Raw genomic sequence first — 27,142 nt, forward strand, 5'->3', positions numbered from 1 at the left:
ATTATGCTTTAAATTTAATGATTTATTCTGCATATAAGAGTAGTAGGGCTAGACAGGACCTGGATCAAGTGCAGGTGAGGGGAGGTGAAGAGAGGTGAGGGGGGTATTCCAAATAAGGATCGAGCCATATATGGGCATGTCCAAAAAAAAGATTTCGATCCAAATATGGTTATGTGCAAATATGGTTCGTGTCCGTTTTTGGGTGGGTGGTTGTCCCCCTGGCCCCGCCCCTGAAAAATAAGGCCCCGCCCACCACCGCCTCCCCTTTTTCAAAACCCCGCGCGCGTTTTCCCGCCCGAGGGTGCAAGAGGATGCGCACCTGGATGCGCGCCGCCGACAAGGCCCCGACCCCGTCGGCAAGGCAGTGAGTATCTTTATCAGCATGAAAAAAGTATTAATATTTTAAACTTGTGTGCGTGTCTCATGAAAAAAAATTTTCGTAACTTTTTTTTGCTCTCTCTATCTCTCTCTCCCTCTCCCTCCACTTTAAGAGAACATAATTGTCTGCACGAGTAAATTTCGATGAGGTGTGTGTGTGTGTGTGTGTGTGTAAGCGCACATGCATGCATGCATGAATAATGTAATCGCTTATGCATCAAAATGTATTTGCTGATGCATCGATACACGAACTTCAAAGACTTCTTATAAGGAATAATGTATTCAATTAGTCGTCAGCGTATGAACTTCCATCTGCTAATAAAGTCTAATTTGTTGGACATTGATGCAATTTTATCGTCGGCACGTGTAAAAAAAGAACTATATTTAACTGAATGAGGTCTAACAAAGTCTGCTTTATCAATATCAATAAGTTATATCCCCATTGTGTTGGGGTTTTGAAAATTTTTAAACGTCTCTTCCTACAAAGTCGTGATTATTATATTTTAATGTTAAAGAGCTTCAAAAAAAAGGGGTGTGTATATATAGTAAAGTTTTCTACGAGAGTAATGAAGTTATTGTTCTGTCAACCATCACGACAGTTTGGTCTTCAGCGAAAAGAAGTTTTTATTTAATCATAAAATTTAGTGTCTGAGTGTGTAAAACAAAAAATGGATAAGCTACAAAAAATTAATCAAGACATAAATGCTCCTGTTAAGTATTTACCTATAATTAATATAAAACAATTAAAATTGAAAAAATTTTATAAAGTTAAAAAATTAAAAAAGTTAACACAACTTATGGATTGAGAATAGTTATAGAAATAGATTCATAGTGGAGTATGTTTTTAACTGGATCTATTAGTTCTAAAATTATTGATATATCTGACAGATTTTTTTATCTTGAGAATCTGGCGAAAAATTCGAATCTTTATATAAAAATGTATGATTTAGATAAATTTGGTTTTGAAAGAAGAATTGTAGATGAATGTGAAAAAAAAAGAGAAAGGAAAAACGAGTATGGATGAATGTGAAAAAAACAATCAATCATCAATAAAGGCAAAAAGTAAGTTAACAATTTTTTTGATTATCAAGAATTTATGTATTGTCTTTTTTTTCTAATTATACAGTATTTTATTATAGAAGGAAACTCTGTAAAAAAGACGAAGAAGAGGTAGAAGGAGAAGATTTGCTGGACGAAGAGGAGGAGGAGGAGGAGGAGGAGGAGGAGGTGATTGAATTGAAAGATTCATCGGAATAGTGCATTGATTATTCATTTTATAGAAAAAACCTATACACTTTCTATGTATTAATTGCTAATTCTCGTAGATGTGGGTTGTATAAAAGCTACAGACCAGTCTCATTCGTTTTAAGCTTAAAGCGTAACGCACTATCTGGTTTACAGTATACAGATTTTTTTTGAATAAGAAAAGAAAAGAGACCAGAAAACAAAAAGAATTTTAATAACAGTATCAGTAAAGTGTTGTTATTGTTGTTGTGCTGAAAAAATTCGAAGAATATTAAAAATGTACGTTGACTTTCAAGGATTCAGATTAGCAGATAAATCATTTATTATTAACGGGATCCCTCACGCGTGCTTTACCGACAGTACAAGTCAATAAACAATTAAGTTAATATAATTCAAATGCGAAGCAAATTGAACAATCGGGCATTTGTAGGATAATGTGCCAGTCCTAACGAGTCAGACGAACTTAAAAACACTCAAATTAGTTGAAAAATAACGCTGTACCATTGTGCCGCGTTCTTGAAGAGAGGTTACTTTTGGTTATTTCCATTTCAAGAACCCGGGACAGTGGTACAGCGTTATTCTTCATCCGATTTGAGTTTTTTTAAGCTGGATTGACTCGTTAGAATTGGCACCTTGTCATAAAGAAGCCCGTTTTTGCAATTTGGTTCGCATTTGACTTTTATTAAACGAAATGTTTATTGACTTGTACTGTCGGTAAAGCACGCGTGAGGGATCCCGTTAAGGAGTTTGCTATTTTGGATAAAAATAAAGTGGGATGTTATGTATTTTCACCTCCTTTTCCATTTAGTAATTTAAGTGATGAAGAAAAAAAACAGCTAGATGGTTAACAAAAAACCATCATGGTTTTAATTGGTCTGACGGATACATTGATTACAAATACCATAAAAATATAATAACCAAGTATATCAAAGAAAACAGTGGAGTTGATGTTTATGTGAAAGGATCTGAAAAAGTTACATATTTGAAACACATTGTAGGTAATGTAAACGTTTATGATCTAGATGATTATAAGGATTATCGAGTGAAAGATTATGTCAAAGAAAATCTTCCACAATGTATAACTCATTCTGGTATTTGTGCTTTAAGAAATGTATATTTGTTTAAACAAAAACATAATTAAAATTTTGTATTTATATATATATGTATGTTATAATTATTATAATAAATACTAAATAACTTAGTGTTAAAATAATAATAATAATTTTTCCTTTACCACGTGTATAGAGGATATTGTTCTTTCTCATTTACATTTTTACTCATAGATATAAATATACAAGATGTAGTAGACTTAACTGAAATCACGAGTTTTTTACTTTTTTCTATCAGTTAACAACCTTCAACTTCCTTATTCATGCTTGTTTAGACAGTAATTTAATAAGATGTAATAGACTTACTTGGAGTCAATGAGTTATTGTATTTAATTTTAACTTTTTTCTGGCACGTATATAGAAGATAATAGTTTGTCAATTAACAATTTTTTTCTTTTTTCCTATTAACACGTGTCTCTACATTTTTTTGTTTTGTTTTTTGAAGTCAATGATTTAATCAATTCAAATTTTCATTTTTTTCTGGCACGTGTATAGAAGAGACTAGTTTGTTAATTAACATTTTCCTTTTTTTCTTTCAACACGTGTGTATCTCTACAGACTTTTGTAGAGGGGACTCACCGTATAAAACAAGATGTTTGGTAGATTCGATAGTTTAGTTTTGCTTCACGCAAACAGTTTATATTTAACAAGTGATAGTACATTTTTCAACGAAAATGCAGTGCGGAAATATTATGTTCTTTCTTGCTGGATTCATTTCAATTATAATAAACGAAAGTAGTCAATATGATAAATTTATGATAGATTTTTTGATAAAATTTGGATACGTTAATAAAATTAATAATAGTTCTAAAGCAGATGAATTAAATTGGATGAAATATACTAATGAAGAAATAGAAACTGGTATGACGTTATTCAAACAATACTATAATTTACCGCTTGAGAGTTCATATAATGAAATAGTTAAATCTATGAAAGATGGCAGGTGTGGTGTAAAAGACAGTGTTTTAAATCTTAATCAAGAACAATTGAAATGGAATAAAAAAAAATCATATTGGCATTTTATTTTGGGATTACCAGACCATATTGCTACTACTGTTGAAGTATTTAAAATATGGAGTAATATGACAGGTTTAGAATTTAATCACACTAATGAAAAGCAATACGCTGATATAGTTATATCGTTTGAATATGATAATCACTATTATAAATTAGAACCAAACATCAAATGTACTGGTCATTTAGCAGATAATGTTTTAGGAAATGCTTTTCTCCCTGATACAGAAAATAGTCCGAGAGAAATTCATTTACGAAAACGCATAAACTGGTTTTATGGTTTGGGGGATATACCAGAAGAAAAACCTAGTCTTTTTTATGTTTTAATGCATGAAGTTGGTCATACATTAGGGCTTTCTCATAATAATGAGGGTAAACTAATGTTTCCTACTTATTTATATTTTAAAAATACTAATGATAACTTATTTAATAATTATGACATATTAGATATACAAAGTTTATACAATATTAAAAATAATGATAATGACAATCAAGAGGTTGATAGAAATAAAATTTCTACTACTATTGCTCCTCCTGCTATAATAGCTAAACCAACAACTAGAGTAATTAAAAAATCTTATTATCATCCTAAAAATGAAATACCACCAAAATTTGATGATGTATGTGAAACATCGTCTAAAGATTTTGTTTATTTAATTACTGATAGTACACTATTCATTATGTACGGAAAATGGTTTTGGCACTTTGAACTTCATAGAAATAAAACAAAAGATATTATAGAAATGGAAAATTAATTAGAGATTTTTTAACATTTTTACCGAGTAATTTTACTAGAATAACAGCAATACATGAAATAGGTCTGGTAAAATAGTATTATAATCAGATAATAATATATACAGGGTATTTCCTAAGTCGATGCCGACCCGAAAGCCCTTAATAGAGTGGCCGATTCTGAGTAGAAAATCTTTATAATTTTTTTTTCTACATTCCTTAATTAAAAAGTTATCAGTAGTTGAAATTTCAGAAACCGCGGTTTTCTTATTGGTTCGGTTTAATAGGGTGGTTCAATCGGGGGGAGGAAGGAGGATCAATCTGGCCAATAAATAACAATTGAATCGGCTAGGCCGTACTATACAAAATGGTGAATTCTTGGCTGATATTGATTTTCCATTATGGTATTTCAGTTGAGATTGTCAGTTATTATTCTGACTACCGAATTTACCAAGAGTTTGAATTGAACAGTTCTCGTTAAACTTACGCGTATTATTAACTATCTCTAATCCGAAAACATGCATGCGATTAATAAATACTGTTTGACATTCTTTTAGATTCACCATTATCTTAATAAATTGATGAGACAATTTTTTAATTTTTAACTCTAGATAAAATTGTTAATCGACTAAGATCTTGCAAGATTTCGGAAGGTAGGTATAAACAATTAAAACGTTTAAGCTGCAGTACTATCGTTTGTAGATATAACATTACTATTATTTCCTCATCACCTGGTGGTAGATAGTACGATGCGTTTTTTTTAAAGTGGTGTCCCCAGGAGGCATATTCCACTATCACAATTTAAAGCAATTGCTCAAAATGAGCACCTTTTACATTTAGGCAGACTTCTGCCTTCCGCTTTACATTCCTGGTTGCCTTCTGCACCATATCTGGCGTAAGGCTTTTGAAGGCTTCCAAAATCGCATTGCGAACCTCATCTTCCGTGCTAACACGGCTGGGCTCCACTACATTTTTAACGTGTCCCCATAAAAAAAATCTAGTGGAGTCAGATCTGGCGAACGAGGAGGCCAGGCGATTGGTCCACCGCGGCCTATCCACCTATTTGGAAAAAGGTAATTTAGCCTAAATCGGACATTTGACCGATAATGGGCTGGGACCCATCATGCTGGAAAATGATCTCCTTCCGAACTTTCAAAGGCACGTTTTCTAGGAGCACACCAAGTTCATTTTCCAAAAACTCGGCATGAACGTTCCCATTCAGACAAAGAGGGAGAAACACCGGTACAATCTGTGAAAAGCATAGTTCTTAAAATGTTTCAATTCAATTAATGAATCAATTTGACTTACTACTTGGTTTCCAACTAAGCCAGCCTTTACATTTATTGTGTAACGATTCTGGAAGGCACTTTCACGAACAGAATGAGGATTTTCATCCGCCACTGCACCAAATTTTTCCTATTAAAAACTCCATTCGGGGTGAATGTGCTTTCATCCGTCCACAAGATTCTGTCGAGAAACGTTTCGTCCCGACAACATTGAGCGAGGAAACCTGGGTTGAATCAATTTGTTAATGTTTCAATGGTAATTTTAAAAAGGGCCATTATTTGTTGTTACATACCTTCGCAAAAGTAAGCATGACATACATAGTCATGCGGCAGTAACTGTTGAACCCTTTGGAAATGGAAGGGCCGCAACAGATTTCTGTGCATGATGCGATGCACTGTGGACCGGCTGATATTTACTTGCCGAGATATTTCGGAGATGCTCGACGTAGGATTCTCCTCAATTAAATCCAAAATTTCTTCTTCTTCAACAACAGAAGTTGAAATAGGTCTTCCTGGCAACTGGCGATGAACTCAGCAACCAGTTTCTCGCATACGCTGAACTGTTTTGAGAATCGGTCGCCTATCAGGAATTCTTCGTTGAGGAAACCGTTCACTATAAATTCGGGCGGCTTCAGCTCCGTTTTCCTGTGCCATGCCGTAGCACACAATCATATCAGTGTATTCTATACTTGAAAACATGTTCGCACTTACAATGATAGTTTCGTGTTCTAAAGATGCTAAGCAGAGAGTAAACAATGAAATGAAATTTATCAGCGGGGGAAGAGGTAAGATAGGAAATAAAAACAAAAGATAGTTTCAGCTGTATTTTGAATGCAATAATTAGTATTTTTGTTCACTTGTTTATTTATTACAATCATCTGCTTAGCATCTTTTTAAAATGAAACTATCATTGTAAGTGCGAATATGTTTTCAAGTGTAGAATACACTGATATGATTGTGTGCTACGTCATGTCACAGGAAAACGGAGCTGAAGCCGCCCGAATTTATAGTGAACGGTTTCCTCAACGAAGAATTCCTGATAGGCGAACGATTCTCAAAACAGTTCAGCGTATGCGAGAGACTGGTTGCTTAGTTCATCGCCAGTTGCCAGGAAGACCTATTTCAACTTCTGTTGTTGAAGAAGAAGAAATGTTGGATTTAATTGAGGAGAATCCTACGTCAAACATCTCCGAAATATCTCGGCAAGTAAATATCAGCCGGTGCACAGTGTATCGCATCATGCACAGAAATCTGTTGCGGCCTTTCCATTTCCAAAGGGTTCAACAGTTACTGCGGCATGACTATGTATGTCGCGTGCTTACTTTTGCGAAGGTATGTAACAACAAATAATGACCCTTTTTAAAATTACCATTGAAACATTAACAAATTGATTCAACCCAGGTTGCCTCGCTCAATGTTGTCGGGACGAAATGTTTCTCGACAGAATCTTGTGGACGGATGAAAGCACATTCACCCCGAATGGAGTTTTTAATAGGAAAAATTTGGTGCAGTGGGCGGATGAAAATCCTCATTCTGTTCGTGAAGGTGCCTTCCAGTATCGTTACACAATAAATGTGTGGGCAGGCTTAGTTGGAAACCAAGTAGTAAGTCAAATTTATTCATTAATTGAATTGTAACATTTTAAGAACTTTCTTTTTCACAGATTGGACCGGTGTTTCTCCCTCCTCGTCTGAATGGGAATGTTTATGCCGAGTTTTTGGAAAATGAACTTGGTGTGCTCCTAGAAAACGTGCCTTTGAAAGTTCGGAAGGAGATCATTTTCCAGCATGATGGGTCCCGGCCCATTATCGGTCAAATGTCCGATTTAGGCTAAATTACCTTTTTCCAAATAGGTGGATAGGCCGCGGTGGACCAATCGCCTGGCCTCCTCGTTCGCCAGATCTGACTCCACTAGATTTTTTTATGGGGACACGTTAAAAATTTAGTGGAGCCCAGACGTGGTAGCACGGAAGATGAGGTTCGTAATGCGATTTTGGAAGCCTTCAAAAGCCTTACGCCAGATATGGTGCAGAAGGCAACCAGGAATGTAAAGCGGAGGGCAGAAGTCTGCCTAAATGTAAAAGGTGCTCATTTTGAGCAATTGCTTTAAATTGTGATAGTGGAATATGCCTCCTGGGGACACCACTTTAAAAAAAAACGCATCTTACTATCTACCGCCAGGTGATGAGGAAATGATAGTAATGTTATATCTACAATCGATAGTACTGCATCTTAAACGTTTTAATTGTTTATACCTACCTTCCGATACCTTGCAAGATCTTAGTCGATTAACAATTTTATCTAGAGTTAAAAATTAAAACATTGTCTCATCAATTTATTAAGATAATGGTGAATCTAAAAAAATGTCAAACAGTATTTATTAATCCCATGCATGATTTCGGATTAGAGATAGTTAATAATACGCGTAAGTTTAACGAGATCTGTTCAATTCAAACTCTTGGTAAATTCGGTAGTCAGAATAATAACTGACAATCTCAACTGAAATACCATAATGGAAAATCAATATCAGCCAAGAATTCACCATTTTGTATAGTACGGCCTAGCCGATTCAATTGTTATTTATTGGCCAGATTGATCCTCCTTCCTCCCCCCGATTGAACCGCCCTATGAACCGAACCAATAAGAAAACCGAGGTTTCTGAAATTTCAACTACCGATAACTTTTTAATTAAGGGATGTAGAAAAAAAATTTATAAAGATTTTTTACTCAGAATCGGCCACTCTATTGAGGGCTTTCGGGTCGGCATCGACTAATGAAATACCCTGTATATATTTGATGCTCTTACTAGAGAATTAGACTTAGGATATCCAAGAACATATCAGCAATTATTAGGTAATTATGTTAAATATGATGGTGTTAAAGCAGCTGTTTTAACAAATTCTGGAAAAGTTTATATTTTTTATACTCCTAATTATGTAATTGAATTGTCCAGTTGTGACGTATTAAAACCCAACAAATTCACCACAGTTGAATCAGTTTTTCAAACTGAAATAAATTTTTATCAGAACTTTACATTATTCAAATATACAAATGGAAAAATTTATATAATACAAAATGATATGTATAAAGCCTATGATGAATTCATGGGTACAATTGTTAAGTCAGATAAATTTGATTTATCATTATTTAATATTGAATGTTCAAGTATCACTTAAGGTGAAAAATTAAAAACTCTTATGGTGAGGATGTTAACATTTTATGGAGATGACATCAACCATTATCATAATCCTAAAGGAAATTATTTAAACGATGATGCTTATAATGATAATAATGATGATGATGAATATAATAATGATTTTAATGATGAATCATATCAAAGTATGAAAGGAGTATCCTTCGATTCTTGACGTGTTAAGAGATTTAATTCATTTGCCGAAGTGCAAAAGTATAAAATTGATCAGAATAAGAAAAATGAATTATAAGACAACAAAAATTTCATTAAAAACTAGTCAGTAATCGTTTAGTCGTCAAGCATGAACGCTGTTCCTCGAGAGTAAGTAAAAAAATTAAAAAATTGTCTTTTTTATTATTAATTACAGATATATTTGTTTAAAGGAAACCGATTCTTATTCTGGGAAGGCGATATCCATTAACTTCAAATGATTATGAATATTTGGAAATTGGTATTAAAATTTCAAATATTCAAAAAGCTACTATATCAATCATCCTTAGTCATATTGCAACAAATGACTTCATTGAATTTTCCGAAGAAACATGGAATGAGGTCTATAATTATCGTGAATATATTTATAAATTTTTTGATAATATACCTACACCCATTCTTCATCTACTTAGTGATGATACATCAATAGAATTGTTAGATAAAATTGATGGAATTGGAAAAAAAGTTAAATTTAATCAAGTAAATAGTGTTATTTATGTATCAAGTAAAATTTGTAAAAATATGTTATCTCTTTATCGTTGTATTATTATTACAACTCAATGGTTACAAATTAATTTGGATACAGTTTTACAAACATTTCAGGATTTTGTAAAAATTGCTCGTTCTGCTTAGTTTAAAAATTGTATTCTTGAATTGATTGAAAAACAAACAATTTTTAACAAATATCAAGAGACACGGTAGTGTCTCGACGGCAAGTACATAAAAGTAGAAAAAGTCATGCCTATAACGCCGTCGAGGCACTACTCTCTTATACAGCTAGTTGAGGCGTCCCAATTTTCAAACCGATTTTTCTCCGTGAATAATCCATTGCCATTATTTAAGTAAAGTTTTTTTTAAAATGGTTTTGAAAAAGCTTTCATTTGCGCCTAAGAACATCAAAATCGGTTCACGCAATCCAGAGATCTCATACTCTGTTAGCTATATATATATCGAAAATAAAATTTTCCTTCATAATCTTCTTCTTCTCCAGCCAGAATGTATGTCTCGGGCTGAAGTTGGTCGCTAAGAAAAATGACGCCATTTTCACAACGCTTCCAACATAATATACTCAACGACCAAACTATATGGTTGTGAACTGTCAATTCGGCGACTATATTGAACTGTGTAAATTGTAATGTGAGGTTATTTTCATTTAATGCAGTGAGATTATTCATCGTGTTGCGATATTGCATCTGTTAATTTCTACAATCACAAATAATTCAATTAACAGTGACTGAAGGATTCGCGAATTAGATAAGTATAACAATATATTTTTTGCAATACAGGATGTAGTATACTTTGTGGTACTTTGTGGTATTTCTTTTTCAGATTAAATTAAGACAGAACATTTTCATATTCATTGATGAGGATAGAACTGACTGGATTAAATAAGATTAATATTTACAACTCTGTGCCAATGAGAAGCATACTTTCAACATTAATGTGCATCGGTCATTATCAGGAGGATATTAATTGAAAGAAATTGTTAAGGTATTTAATAATCATATGCTAAACTTTCAGGTTTTGAAATCATTAATCAAATGCATGTTTTGCTTTTTGTTTCCTTTAAACTGATATTGATTATAACTATCCGATAGGTTATATCATATATATACGAACAAATATTTCAGATTAAATTATGGCAATGCTTATTTGAAAGATATGAAACATTCCAAAGAATCTTCATTTACGTAAAATACAAGTTGACCAATATTTGGATTTGAACAAATTATACGATAGTAGATGTTTACAAAAGATGCGAAGACAACCAAATATTACAGAAGTTAGGTCAACAAGCAATAAAGAAAATGGATATGGAGCAAAATCAAATAGTGTTAAGTAACTAAGATGTTTCATGTTCCTTCAAATATTTATTTTATTTGAAGATTAAGATTGTTAAATAATGAATTTGATTTCAGGCTTACTCATAGTGTTATCATTTAGTATTTTACAGTCACTGTGCAAGTGTATTATAGCAAATAGTAATACTTGTGCTTTGACTTAAATACATTTGATACAATTGAAGTAAAAATCCAAGGAGGAAGGTTCGCCCATATAATGACTGATGGAGTTGAATAAAAAATTGGACTATTCACTCCTGCATTTCCTGAGACTTGAAACAGGCCAAGAAGAAAGCTTTGAAAGATTGGCAAAGTAAGAAATGGCCAATATTCACAAAAAAGTCATCCATTGCTTAGCCATGATTTAAGGATGGGATTCATTGGATGAAATTATATAAAGTTCAGTTAATAACTGCTGATTATTTTCCTCCATTTCCTATGCAAGTATTTTAGGCCAGAGGTAGTATACTGATCATTGGTATGGATGAGAAAATGCATGTTTATTCTCAATTGAAACTCAGTCCAGAAATTAATGATTTCCACTCCATTTTGCAGCACCAGAGATCCGACCAGTTTCAAAAGTGTGTAGAAATTTGTGAAATGATCATCTGAGGACTCTGGCACAGCAAAATGTTATAAGGACGAATCGCCAATTTATCTCCTATGTCACTTTTGTCAAGAATTAGCAGCATAAATGTGACAGTAATTGGTGCTAAAATGAAACGTGGTATGCAAAACGATAATGTCAGCTTTAATTGTATGCTTAATGGTACTTTATTTAAAGCTTTGCGAATTGCTTGTCCGGTCTTGCCCCTGTATCACCTCAAGCAGCTGATAAAGTTACTGAAGTTTCGCAAAGTCAGATGTTAGTAAAAAGTCAAATGTCAGCTTTAATTGTATGCTTGATGATACTTTATTTAAAGCTTTGCGAATTGCTTGTCCGGTCTTGCCCCTGTATCACCTCAAGCAGCTGATGGAGTTACTGAAGTTTCGCAAAGTCAGATGTTAGTAAAAAGTCAAATGTTGATAAATGTATAAGATGATTCATGTTTCTTTAAAATACTATTTTCTTCGAAGAATTGAGATTGTTAAATAATGAATTTCATATTAAAAGAACTACGATTAAGAAATTTTTTCTATCATCCCTATGAAAAGGTGGGAAAAGGAATAGGAAGGATTGTAAATGACGAACACTAATAATTTAAGTTTAATATTTATTTATTTTAAAATTTTACCAATGAAAAGGTGGGAAAAGGAAGGAAGGATTGTAAATGATCTACACATAATAATTAAAGTTCACTATTTATTAAAATTTTTTTATTTAATTTTGGCCTTGGCCACGGCCACGGCCTCTACCCCTTCCCCCCCCCTGGCTCCTTGCCCATAGGCCTCGTTTGCCAGCTGCCCAATCATCTTCGCGATATTGGTGAAGCCCCTATCCCGGCGCCTCCACCATCGTGCCCTGCGGGACCGCTGATGTTGTCGCCCACCTGAAAAAATGCAGTTATTAAAATAATTGTTATTTATTGTAATTAATGAGTCACTTACCATTACCATGTCCTGCGGGTCCTAACCCTCCTTCTGGTGGCGGGGGTGGTGGTGGTGGTGGCAGCGGAGGAGCTGGCGGTGGCTGCACGACCGCAGCTGGTATTGGCGCTGTTGAAAAAACACATTATTATTATTATTATTTTAATTTTATTTTATTTTATATTTTTAAAAATTCTTTGTACTTACCATTATCAGGTGCCTGCACCATGGGCTGAGTGAGGGGGGGGGGATGGGCAAAATTTGCCCCCCCCCCCCTTTCGGTTCTCCTGGATGGCCCTGGCATTGGCTCTGAAAATAATTAAAATATTAATATTACATAACTATGTGCATGCATTCATACAAGGACTTAATTAATTTGTATTGATTAGATACATACCATCCCAATCCGCGTCTTGTACCAGCTGCTGTAATTTCAAAAGGCATAAATTAGTAATTTCTTTAATTCTTTTTAATTAAACATAAGAAATATTAATTAAAATTAAGAGCTTACATTTTGCACGTGCTGACCGGCGGCGGACATCTTTGAAAAGAAGCACACTATAGCCTATGCAGCTGCAAAGTTGAATTTTGAATAGATTATGCACTCACAGTAGATTTCCTGTGATTAGACTATAGCACTTTCAACTATAGCAAAATTACTGCTCTCTATTTAAGTATTAAAAGTGATGACCGAGTTTAATTGAGTAAAATAAAATTTATAATGAATAATAGAAGCAATTAAGTTAAAATAATCATTAAAACTTAATTATTTACAGTTTTTATCAATTATGATAATGTATAGTAAGTGCTATAGTCAAATAACACTATTGGGTCAGTGAAACGTTCCCAAATGCAGTGCTGGAATCCTAAAAATTCGAAACCAAAAATGTAGTGATCTGTCTAAATAGATAGCAATTTCACATAAAAATGGTAAATTATCATACAATTTATCTAATTTTACTTCAGAGTGTCTTCATTTCAAGCTCCTGAATATAAAATTCGCTTTTTTGCCTTTAAATTCTGAGGTTTCTAGCCCTGCATTTTTTTCACATTACACCGGTCACTGAAGATTTGGTAACGTTCGCAATTGCAGTGCTGGAAACCTAAAAATTTGAAGCCAAATAAGCAGTTTTCATATTCGGGAGCTCGAAATCAATATATTCTGAAGATATACTAGTTAAGTTATATGGTAATTTACCATTTTTACGTGAAATTGTAGTCTGTTTAGAATGATCACTGCTTTTTTAGTTTCGAATTCTTAGGTTTCTGGCCCTGAATCTTTCCATCTGTGATTGTGAACTTCGTGTGGACTTCAAACCAAAGGCATATATAAGGAATCATTTCATAGGTGAAGTTTTGTGTCATCATATGTATTCATTTTGCCACAAAAAATAATAAGTGCTAACTTGGAAAACATTAATTATTATTTTGTGCTGCTCTTTACATGGTAAATTAGAAATAGTTTCTACTTTACTGGAGTAGCACGATAGACCTGATCATCCAGGATTTTAAGAGTGCTATAAATATACTCATTACAAAACAAAAATGAGCATGGGTGATTAGCAGCACATTTGATGAATTTATAATATTGGTAAGTTTAATATTCAGGATAAAAATTAAATTAAAGCTAGCAAACTAATACACAAGTCCCTTCTACTAGAGTATGACACTACATTAATGAGACTTCACTTATTATAGGAATGTGATGCTACTGATGTGATACATTGTGAAAAGCAAGGAAAATAATTATTAGAAATTCTTTTGCAATTACTGCAGTGGGAAACACCTAAAATTGACAAGTTTGTCAACGGAGCAATAGTGCTCACAACAGAAATCAAGCTACATAGAGCTAAATCAAAAGGTAACGACATAATTAAGTAAACCTTAAAGTAGCTTAGGAATTTGTTATTTTATCATTTACACATGCTTTTAAATTGATATAAAAATGTTCAACGCTAACTGAAATGTTACCGCTGAACTTTTAAATAATAGTTAAAATTTTGAGTCCATCAAAATATTTAACTTTTACGCATGAATCGTATGTCATTTTATTACCTGTATTTATTAATTCACTAATCGGTTAGATTTTTACGATGAAAATGTTTCTTTATTCAAATCTATTCTTTGAAGAACATTGATAAATACAGGTAATAAAATGACATGGGATTCAAACATAAAAATGATATACTTTGCTTCACTTAACAGTTTAACTATTATTTAAAATTTCAGCATTTACTTTCTAATTAGTGATGAAGTGTTTATTTATAAAAACAGTAAAATGTGTCTGACCACAGTACTGAGAAACTGCCAAACTATTTTAATAGTCACAAGATTTGAAATTCTTGTGATAAGTCAATTTTGTAATTGCGTAACATTTAATTTTCTTTTATCTATGTATAGATATTTGTAATTAAATTACTACTAACTTTAATTTGAGGCAATTCATAGATAATATTTATGATGAGATTCACTTAAAACATGTGCATAGTTTCTTTTTTATAAGACAATTATGTTTAAAAATAAGCCATTTTGTGCATTCGTGGCATTGATCAGAATGTTTATGAGTGTATATTTTTAATATTAAATATATTATAAAATATTTATAGTTGTCAATTGGTATTATTATTGGGTATTAATAATGTTTAAAATATAGTCTTATCAATTTTAACAGCTCCATGATTTATTCAAAATGGTCTGCTTTCAATTACGGCAGTCTTATGAGATATATGATTTTACTATGTAGCTTCTTAACCGAATTTTATGATAATACCCTTTTGTGAATTGGGCAAAAACACTGTGAAATTCAAGTTATTAGTTATTTATTTCATAAATATTCAGATTATCATTTTACATGCAATTAATTATTAGCATCACTATTTATTAAGTGTTTGAGTGTCCTGATATATTAGTATAGGGAGCAGAGTTTATAAGGGTGGTTTATCATAAGAGTTCTAAAATCTGATTAATCTTATGTCATAGTACTTTGTGTCTTAAAAGTCACAAGGATTGAAACTCTAATACGTATAATCCTTTTAAATTGCTTCGTAAACTTAATCAAGAGTTTCATATGCTTTCTGTCAGAATTAATTAAATATTTTTTTTTGAAATACTTTTGAATAATTTATAAAAGAGTTTATCATTATCATTTGTGATTATTATAAATATTTTAAATTATTACATAATCTTTTTTGATGATATAACTATGATTTCATTTTTGTATACATATCTTTGCTATAATGTTTTCATTTCTTGTAAAAATTTTTGAGCTACCTGATAATATACCATCATATGTTCATTAGTTTTGAATTGTATAGAAGGAGATTAATTTTTCTTATTATAAAATACCAATATTCATAGTTAACATTTTTGAAAATATACTTTATATCTTTAAAGATATAATATCTTGTTTTGAAGCAGTGAATGAATTTATTTTCTAAAAATTATATGTTTAAAATATAAATATAGTGTTTCGACGGTAAGTTCTTATATATATATAACCGTCGAGACACTACTTTCTCTTTTTCAACAGGTTCGACCACTTTAATCTCAAAAAAAATATCAATTGGTTATATTTAATGATTTATATATAGATAGGCATGATTTTTACTACCATTTTGTTAAATATTTAATATTTACAGTAATTAACCTTTAAATTGTCGTATGGATTTTTAACACGCAGTATAAATTGAGTATACTAGTTAATTGTACTAAATTTTAAAAACGTCCCAGACATTTCATGGTCAGGATATTAATTTATATTTTTTTTTAAGTATTCATAAAAATATTCATTCTATTACCACTTCCCAGCAAACGGATATTCTAAATCTGCAACAATGTAGATATTGGTATACCCCTAGATGCCGAAAACTCTGCATGCTTTTTATGTAATTTTAGGGAGATGTGCCTTTTAAGAGTTAAAATATAAGATACTTAGCAATCTTTGTAAGATTGCGGACTAGCATGATTTCCTCAAATCGAAATTTTTATGACTTACTAAGATTTTAATAATATTATTTGTATCTTTTATTTAACTTACTCGTGTAAACATAATATTCAATAGCGCCTGTGTGCGTCCTTGTTTCACTCTTAAAAGATAAATTTTAGTACCTGAAACATCAAAAAGAGCCACAAAGTATACATAGTTTTGATTTCGAATCATGTGTACCATTTATCTTTATTAAATTTTTACTTATCTAATAATTGAAGGTTCTCTTTGCTTTTTAACCTCTTCTCACTGTTGATGTACACATTGGTGTTCAAACAGTTTTCACTATTGTCCAAGATAACTATTCACAGATATGGTCATTTTAAACACAATGTAATAATAAATATATTATTTAACATATAATTATATTACACTCACTATAAAAATCAATCACATATCTTGACAAATAAACATGTTTAAAACTTCTATCTTTGGCTCAATTTGTGGTTTCAGCAGCGTAATGGTAAGAAAATGGCGAAGGGTAGACTGAGAAGAAAGAGACAAAGACAGTTATGTGTACAGATACCGCCAGAAATGGCGTCCTACTTTACAATACTCTCTGCATACACATAATATATAAAAACTACGCGGAAAATATACTGAATTAGAACGCTATATGTGGCGACGTCTGTACGCCAAGTTAGTATACAGGCAGTGCCAGAAATGGCGTTCTATACTTTAGTATACCTTTCGGATACACATACTAAGCGGAAAATAGTTCGGATTTAATGAACATATTTATTTGCATTTTTGTTTATTGAATTTAATATTTTTAATTTTAAAAAACCAACAAATATTAATATAAAATAGAGAAATTTGTTTAAATCAAATATTTGATACAATTAAGATAACAAAATATTTTAATTTAAACTTCGTCCATTTGGCATAAATAAAGTGATTTATCTGAAAGGCAATTTTCATGACATTTATTTAAATATTTATTTATTTGGTTAAAACAAAGTAATTATTTGTATTGGGAATTGGGAATAAATACAGGGTGTATCAGCAATGATGCTTTTAATTTTAACCACATAATCTTGAGCTTAAACAAAGTTGAAAAGTCCTACACTATATAATATCCGAAAAAGCATCATTGCTGAAATAAATTAATTTTAAACTGATAAATCAGGCCTTTGATTCAACGGAAAAATGACTTTACTTTCACTTTGGTTGACAATTTCCCTTCAAACAACAAATGAAGTTTGTACTTCTCTGTCGTTCCTTATTGTCATACACGCATACACTGCCCTTCAAAAGTATAAGACCACCTACGAAAATTGTGCAGAAAACGGTACTCTCTTTAAACCCGTGTAGCATGAGAATGGAAAGAGTCATACGAAAAATTAAAAGACAGCTGAAAAGCTTATTAAATCCTACATTTTAGTGGTATAATTTCTTTATGTAAAATTAAATGATTATTGAATAACAAGAAGGAAATTTTAGCGCTAGATTTCATTTTAGCAACAGTTTTGTTATCGAATTCATTTCATTGCACCACTTTAGAATATGGTTGTATATATTTGAAATTTGACCACCTTAAAGCTTAAAATCCCCCCTTTTCTTTAAGACATGAAACATGAAAAACTGAATAGTTTTTCCAGAATTACAGTACAATTTATGAAGCAGTGTAAAATATCCTTCCTGGCTGAAAAACAACTGCCCGCTATTCTTGAGAAACAATTTCAGGAAGGAATAAACTTTGGGTATCAAATAGGGCTTAACATTTTGAATATACTTTTATTCAAATAATATAAACAACTTTAATTCTTACACACATATAATAATAAAGAGAAAATAGTTGTAACTTAATTATTATTAAATTACCAATAACCTAAATTTTCTTTTCATCAAAGAAGCCACCTCTTTTCTTTATTACTGCTAGTACAATTCGCGGCATCCTTTCAATAAGTTTCTGGATGGTTTCTTTTGAAATTTTTTCCCAGTTTTCTTGTAATAAACGCCATAAATGTTCAACTGAAGTTGGGCATTGATTTCTAATGGATCTGTCAAGCTCATCCCAAAGAAGTTCTATAGGGTTGAGATCAGGACTTTGGGGCGGCCAATTCATGATCTTTAGATTTCTTTTGGCCTGTTCATTTTCAAGATAAGTCATACACACTTTTGAAGTGTGTTTTGGGTCGTTGTCTTGCTGATATAAAAATCCGCGACCAATTAAATGTAATCCAGAAGGGATTGCGTGATTCATCAGAATATCTTTAAACTTTTCCTTATTTAAAATGCCAGATATTTACAATAAATCTCCCACACCTGTTGCCGAAAAGCCACCCCACACCATAATTGAGCCACCACCATGCTTTACAGTTGGGATTATGCATTGTGGTATCATTTTTTCGCTATTTGACCGTCGTACAAAGACCCGACGCTTAACTCCAAAAACTTCAAATTTTGACTCATCAGTCCAAAATACCTTTTTCCAATCTTCAAGTGACCAATCTTTGTGTAATTTCGCCCACGCTAAGCGCTTTTTTTTATTAGTGGGATGCAGAAAAGGCTTCCTCACCGCTATCCTTCCATGGAGGTTTGCTTCTTTTAGACGTCTTCTTACGGTAGATATTGAAATATTTTTTGATTTTGTATTAACAATATTTGCTCTTATTTCAGGAACGGTTAATCTCCTATTCCGTTTACTTAATACGGTAATATATTTGTCTTCTGCGATTGACGTTATGCGAGGTCTACCGACTCTACTTCGATTTGCGTTACTGCCACATTCATTAAAACGTTTAATTGTCTTATACACAGACGTTTTTGATATTTTTAACTGGGCTGCAATAGCCCTTTGCGCTTTACCTACTTTGGAGAGCGTAATTATTGCTAAGCGAGTTTCTAAAGATAATTCCATTACTTTTCTCATTTTTATGGTTACCAATATCTTAACTTTATGGAATTCACGAAATAGTAAGCGACAAAAACCAATATGAAGATATCTATTTACTTTTCTTTGTTTTATATTAAACTTGAAGAACACAATCTTAAGTTGCAAAAAGGGGAATAGTGGCAGCACTGCTCAGTTTCTTCCTTAAAGTAAAGTAATGGCTCTGCCACAATGATAATTAAATTATAATCTAAAAAAACTTAAATGTTTTAAATAAAATTTATGTAATTATATAATGCATTCAATTGGGATTGTTGTTGACAATTAAACTATCCATCAACAAGACAGTCATTCAAAAAAGTTTAAATTATGAAATTGCTACAATAAAATGATAGTCTTAATATGAAATATTTCCCCTGGGATGAATTTCATGGAATATTAGAAAAAACATCTAAAATCGGTAGAATGAAGTAATAATCCTAACAAAAGAAAATAAATACATTGATGCATCATCCAAGTAATTACAAGAAGAATTGAAATTGTAAAACAATAACATTAACCAGGAAAACTGTTGCTTTTTTAATAAAAATAAAATTTAAATTATTTCTAGACTTATTTCGATTTAATTGAATTAAATCTTATAAAATAAATAGGAGCCCTATTTGATACCCAAAGTTTATTCCTTCCTGAAATTATTTCTCAAGAATAGCGGGCAGTTGTTTTTCAGCCAGGAAGGATATTTGACACTGCTTTATAAATTGTACTGTAATTCTGGAAAAACTATTCAGTTTTTCATGTTTCATGTCTTAAAGAAAAGGGGGGATTTTAAGCTTTAGCGTGGTCAAATTTCAAATATATACAACCATATTCTAAAGTGGTGCAATGAAATGAATTTCGATAACAAAACTATTGCTAAAACGAAATGTAGCGCTAATATTTCCTTCTTGTTATTTAGTAATCATTTAATTTTACATAAAGAAATTATACTGCTAAAATGTAGAATTTAATAAGCTTTTCAGCTGTCTTTTAATTTTTCGTATGGCTCTTTTCGTTCTCATGCAACACGCGTTTAAAGAGAGTACTGTTTTCTGCACAATTTTCGTAGGTGGTCTCATACTTTTGGACGGCAGTGTATATACATCGACGCAACTATGCCGATTATTAATATTACCTCCTAATGTTTTACATTCCTGATCCTGGTGCTGATGATATTCTTTTTCTGCCTATTTTTAAAAGGATCGTCGGTAGTACCCATTTAGTTGAATAGTCTGGTGAATAATACGGCGTTGTTCATAGATTAATTTTCAAGTCATTTTATCTTTTCAGTGACGAGGCATATGAACTGATCTAAGGTAGTCAAGCAATAAGAATTATATTAAAAAAGCTATTATAAGAAATTTTTTTTTTCTGTTCGAATCTTACTGTTTTATCAGATGAAGCAGTTTGCTACATCATTGGAAGAGCAAAATGACTCGAAAATAGATTCTCAACTAAAGACAAAGTCTTCTCTAGAAATTTCAATCTAAGTGGAGAGCTTGAGGGATCCCTTTAAGAATAAATAAGCCTTTTCTTCATTTTACGAAGGGACAAGCCACAAAATTAAAAATAATGTTTTCTTTATGCCGTAGAATGGCCATAGTTTTTGCCTTTTTGCCTAGTAAGTTTTGCACAGTGTCTGCTTAATTGAACTTGTCAGTAAAATTAGCCAATTGCTGGTCAAATTCTAGTTTATAGTGACTAGAAGTTGATATGGTCATCAAAAAGAAATATTTTACAATTCACCAAGCAAATCATAAAAAAGTGAAGCAAAAAGTATAAGCATTTATTAACTTAACTCTGAAATCTTCTCGTATCTAAGAGCGTGCAAAGACTATGAATAATAATCTACAGCATTAACAAAAAATTATTCTTAATTTTTTGGCTTGTCCACTCATAAAATGAAAAAAGGTTTATTTATTCTTAAAGGAACTCCTTAAGTTCTCTACTTAGATCGAAATTTCTAGAGAAGACTATGGCCTTAATTGAGAATCTATTTTCGAGTTATTTTACTCTTCCAATGATATAGTAAATTGCTCTATCTGATAAAACAGTAAGATTTTTAAAGACAGAAAAAAATACAATTTCTTATAACCGCTTTTTTAATATAATACTTATTTCTTGACTACCTTAGAGCAGTTCATATGCCGCATCACCGAAAAGATAAAACGACTTGAAAATTAATCTATGAATAACGCCGTATTATTCCCCAGACTTTTCAACTAAATGGGTGCTATCGAGGATCCTTTTAAAAATAGGCAGAAAATGAATTTCCCAAGCATCAGGATCAGGAATGTAAGACATTAGGAGTGTTATGACCTCACCAAATTCCGGGGCAAATTTTTGCCTTTTAGACGAACTTTAAGTAAAAATCAGGTAAAATGGACAAAATTTGAATTGAAGGTCAGTCAACGGCCATATTCATGGTTGTTAAAGCCAAAGGAAGACTGTTATCCAATTATGGCTCAAAATTTTATTGTGTTACAGTAAAACTTGTCCAACTCATGCGAACGCGCCTTAAGCTGGACAAATTTAAGATTTTCTTTATTATTATTGTTGAATCTCTATAAAAGAGGTAATCTAAGCTTAAAATAAGGTTTCCTTCCAGTTCCCGACCAAAATCGGGATGTAAATAGTAAAACTTGTCCAACTCATGCGAACGCGCCTTAAGCTGGACAAATTTAAGATTTTCTTTATTATTATTGTTAAATCTCTATAAAAGAGGTAATCTAAGCTTAAAATAAGCTTCCTTTCCAATTCCCGACGAAATCGGGATGTAAATAATAAAACTTGTCCAGACTCATGTGAACGCGCCTTAAGCTGGACAAATCCGAAAACTTGTCCAATTCTTGTGAACCAGGCTTAAAGCTGGACAAACCCAGAAACTTGTCCAATTCTTGTGAACCAGGCTTAAGGCTGGACAAAACTAGAAACTTGCCCAATTCTTGTGAACCAGGCTTAAGGCTGGACAAACCTAGAAACTTGTCCAATCCTTGTTAACCAGGCTTAAGGCTGGACAAATCTAAAACTTGTCCAAATTATTGGACAAAAGTTCATTGTTTATAATAATTAATTAATAAAACATTTAAAGCATGATAAAACAAAGCTAAAACAGTAACGTACTACAGTAAAAATCCAAATGGTTAAGGTTTCATGAAAATTTGTCCAAGTCTTGTAAAACCGCCTTAAAGTCACAGCGCCTCTAGCGGCCGAAAATGTAACTAGAGTACCTATTTAGGGAGCTGCACGGCCCGGAGGAGCTCAGTCGTTCTCTCGGACTGCTCTGGAGCAGTCCTAAAGGAACCTGTTAGCTTCTGAGCTCGGTTCCCTATAGGAAAAGGAGAGACGTAGGGTAGAGGTTAGGTTAGCTTAGGGACTTTGCTATGAAGCAGTATGGCCCGTGCATTGTAGCTTCTGAGCTCTGTATTGGGTTAGGACCTTAGATAGGTTAGGATAGGACCCCATGTTAGGTTCACGTATGGTAAGCAGCGTGAATATATTACTCGATATCTAATGTCGGTTTCCTAATCATGTACAGATTTTATTTTGTTAAATAAATAACCTGTCAAAGGACCTTGTAAATATTATTACGATTTACGTGTAACGTATCATTTAGAATTCTCTTGTTCGCATAAATTATAGAGTAACGTTCAACAGACATTTTCTATGGAAAAACTTCCGATTATTGTTATCGTGAAAAATCGTCGACTCTATATTTACGTGAATAAATAGGAAGTATGGTTTGATAATTCAATTGTTTGTGTGGTATAAAATTTCGATACTTTCAAATTATTTTTGAAATAAAACATTAATATATTCTCTTAAGTTACATAATTGTTTTAGAGGGACGTATCCCTATATATATATATATTCAAGTCTTTATCTGACATAAAAATTTGTATTTTCTTTGAACTACATATTCTAGTCGTTTATTCAAGATAAAATATTTATATATGTTCAGGTTCTTTATTCGAAATAGAATATCGACATAATGTATGAATGGTTCTCAAGGACATATCCTCATTCAAGTCACTTTTCCTAAATGCTTATTAAGCTATTTTGAAGTAGGGTATTGAACTGTATATATATATCGCGCAAAGACATAGTAAGGTTTATTGTATATTTTGATATGTTCTCTGCGAATAATATATTTTTTATCGATACATAAGTTTAAGCTATTTTGATACATAACAGTACTATTGTTTTATAAGTTCATTGTTATTACTGACTTTGTGAACCTACTGAGTTAGATCATTATCTAGTTTATAAATTACAGTGTTGTTAAATAAACGATATAAATATATATATGCTATGGACTCTGTTACCTATCAATTATTTTATAACGCTGGGTTTCCTTTGGCATTAATTCGAAAGGAACAGCTCAGACTTAAAAACATTCTACAGACCCATGTTCTGGGGAAGAGAAAGAGAGGAGGAAAGAAGAATAAGGAATGTGAAGACAATATTCTGGCCACAGCATTACACGGTTGTGTTTCCATTGAAGGTCTATTGCGTAAGGCTGGTTGTTCAGAGCAAACACGTCACGAGCATCTCCGAGCTATAGCCAAGGTTGGCGATTCTACCAAGAAGCCTACTAGACGGAGCGGTAGGGCTGCAGCCATTAGTAATTTGGGACACGCATTCAACGACTCTGGAATATTCTCCCCTGAGTCCTTAGACAGTTTGCCTTCGACCTCCAGTTCAACCCCTAAACCTCGTTCTCCTGAATTAACTCCTATACCTGCATTGAGTAAAATTCAGATGCTTAAAAAGACAATTCCGCCTATCCTAAAAGTGATACCCCCACCTCAGCCCAAGGTGGACGTAAAGGGGACCATAGAACGATTGAAAACGGAACGACCGCAGCAACTCCCGGAGATCACTTCGATAGTGGATTTGCGAGGCGTTCATAAAGTCATTATGACATACTCATCCTCAACCGACGTGGGAAAGTCCAGTAGTATTAATACCCCTGAGTCTTCGGACAAACCGAAGTAAGAACTCTCAATTTCGATGGCTTCTCCGAATCAATCAGTTTTATTTAATCTCTAAAAGATTACAGACGCTCGACAGAACAATTTATTTAATCAAGAATGAAGTTATTTATTTTTATTTATATAGATCAACCTAATGTTCCATTTCATTTTCGTTTAATCAACCCTATTTGCTGATTAAAGGGTTAACCACATGAGTTTTCTGGTAATGTGCATCTACCAGAAGTAAATTAATCATATCGAAAAGTAAAATTTTAAGTTAAGGGCAGGTTGTTATCATTGGTTACTCGAATCCAAAAAAGCAGGTGACTAGATGAATAACCAACCTGTCTGCGTACGTACCTTTTACTTCCTGGGTCCTGAAGGACTAGAAATCTGCGATGTGTGCTACGATATGTTACCTGCGTCAGAACAAGAGGAATTCACCATTCTCCAATATCACGCACCAACACCCTCTGGTTCTATAAACAAAAGCAAGTGTTTTTACTGCAGAGAGGAATTTTCTGTTGTTCAACCAGTGGCTTCATGCCAAGAATGCCTCGACCGATCGACCTCCACGCATTAAACAATTAAATTTTGTTAATTTTATGAAAAATTAACTGGTGGCAGCGACTAAACCCAAATTCAACGCCGCAGCCATAACAGGAGGTAATATTAATAATCGGCGTAGTTGCGTGCATGTATATATGCGTGTACGACAATACGGATCGGCGGAGAAGTACAAACTTCTTTTGTTTTTGACGGGGAACTGTCAACAAAAGTGAAAGTGAAGCAATTTTTCCGTTGAATCAAAACCCTGATTTATCGGTTTAAAATTGATTTATTTCAGCATTGATGTTTTTCCGGATCTTATAATATACGACTTTTAGACTTAGTTTATGCTCAAGGATATATGGTTAAAATTAAAAGCATCATTGCTGATACACCCTGTATAAATAATCAATATTAGAATTAAATAAGTCAATAACTTTATTTCGAATCATTCTGTTATTTATTGTTTTTTTTAATCAAGTATCCTTTTGTACTTTCTTTCAGATCCTCAGACAATTTTGGGGAAGGTATTTTTTTTTCTTTTTCCTTCTTTCGTTTTCTTTCTTTCTCTTTCTCTCTCTCTCTCTTTCTTAATACGCCAGCTGAAAAGCGGCCATACGCCTGCTGAAAAGCGGCCATATACTTGCTAAAAAGCACGAATTGGTCGGCTAAAAAGCGCCAATTAAAAATTTATAATATTACGTATTTTTTACTAATATTAAATATTGTCACCAATTTAACCTTTGTATATTTACTGGTATAATATACAAATTATTGATAACAGCCACCATGAAGCTTTGCGCTAGAAATGAAGAAATCATTAAAAATGGCCAATGGTTGGAGGATGAGCACATAGATCATTTTTTTTATATACTAAAATCGTCCTCTAATTATAATCCTCGAAGTACACTATTAGTTCAGATTCCTGATAATATTGATAGTGTACAAAAAAATGTAAAACATATTCAGATATTACACAGCTGTGATGATTTTAAATCTAATCAAGGTGGTCATTGGGTTTGCTCTTATTATGATGGTAAATCAATATATATTTATGATTCATTGAATAGGAAAAGTTTGCATGCCCATCATGAGATATTTCTTAAAAAATTGTTTCCATTTTATAATATTAACAATGAATCAGTTATATTTCCAGTAGTGCAATCGCAAAGAAACGGAAATGATTGTGGAGTGTTTGCTATAGCATTCGCAACGTCTCTTTTATACAATATTAAACCAAATGAAGTTTTATATGATCAAAAGTTAATGCGTCAACATTTAATACAGATTTTAAAATTAAATCGCTTAGAGCATTTTCCGATTATATCGAAACAAAATGAAAAAGTTAAAATTGTTACTCTTGACGTATTACAAAATCGTCATAAAGCAGCTTCTTGAAAGAGAGAATTAAGAAAAAGGGAAAGTGAAGAACAACGTTTAGATCGGTTGAAAAAAGCTTCTACTTATATAAAAGAAAAGCGAAAAAGTGATAAAGAAAACAAAGATATTAATGTTAGTAAAAACGTTTGTGATAATAAAAGTAATTTGAAAATACATTTAAGTATTAAAACAGACCACAGTATTTTAGTAATTAATAATGATGAAGTTCTGTTTCGAGAAAAAAAAACAAGTAATATTTATAAAAATGAGCAAGAAGCGAACATTAAATATTTACAAAATAATAAAAACAAGAAAGTTGCAAATGTAGATAACATGCATGAAAATACTAATGGTATAGAAATCGACGTACAGAATGAATCAAATTATTTCACTTTGAATTCCGAAAATACACAAATTAGTGTATTTAAAAATATTTCAAATTTAAATTTTACATCTAAGAAACACGCTTTGACAAATATTTGTGAATACGAAATTTTGTCAGATCCGAAACAGTTTAAACATAATAATTATTCACTTAATTATGATGATGAACGAAGTAATGTATCAATTTCAAAACGTGTATATTATGAATTAAATAAAAAAGATATATTAGGAAAACGAAAAAGATTTTATGAATCAAATAAAGAAGCTAAATTAAAAAAACAGAAATTATCGTATGAATCAAATAAAGAAGCTAAATTGAAGCAACAGAAATTATCGTATCAATCGAATAAAGAAGCTAAATTAAAGAAACAGAAAATATCACATGAAATAAATAAAGAAGCTAGAATAAAAAAATGAAATTATCATATGATATTAACCCTTTGCGGCACACATTTTTTACA

The 27,142-nt window shown here is 32.2% G+C and overlaps 2 protein-coding genes across 2 annotated transcripts in view; one reads left to right on the top strand and one right to left on the bottom strand.

The window, feature by feature from the left end:
- LOC136779621 (leucine-rich repeat-containing protein let-4) overlaps nt 1-27,142 on the bottom strand; it is a 1,178,420-nt gene that overhangs the window by 883,370 nt on the left and 267,908 nt on the right. The gene's annotated exons all lie outside the window — the stretch shown is intronic.
- LOC136772301 (matrix metalloproteinase-26-like) lies at nt 3,407-4,501 on the top strand. The gene has a single exon (XM_066725194.1). The coding sequence runs from the start codon at nt 3,407-3,409 to the stop codon at nt 4,499-4,501; it is 1,095 nt and encodes a 364-aa protein (XP_066581291.1).

This window comes from Prorops nasuta, unplaced genomic scaffold (genome assembly GCF_024137725.1).
Source record: "Prorops nasuta isolate Cenicafe-Biocafe unplaced genomic scaffold, Cenicafe_Pnas_1.2 PNAS00001, whole genome shotgun sequence".
NCBI lineage: Eukaryota > Metazoa > Arthropoda > Insecta > Hymenoptera > Bethylidae > Prorops > Prorops nasuta.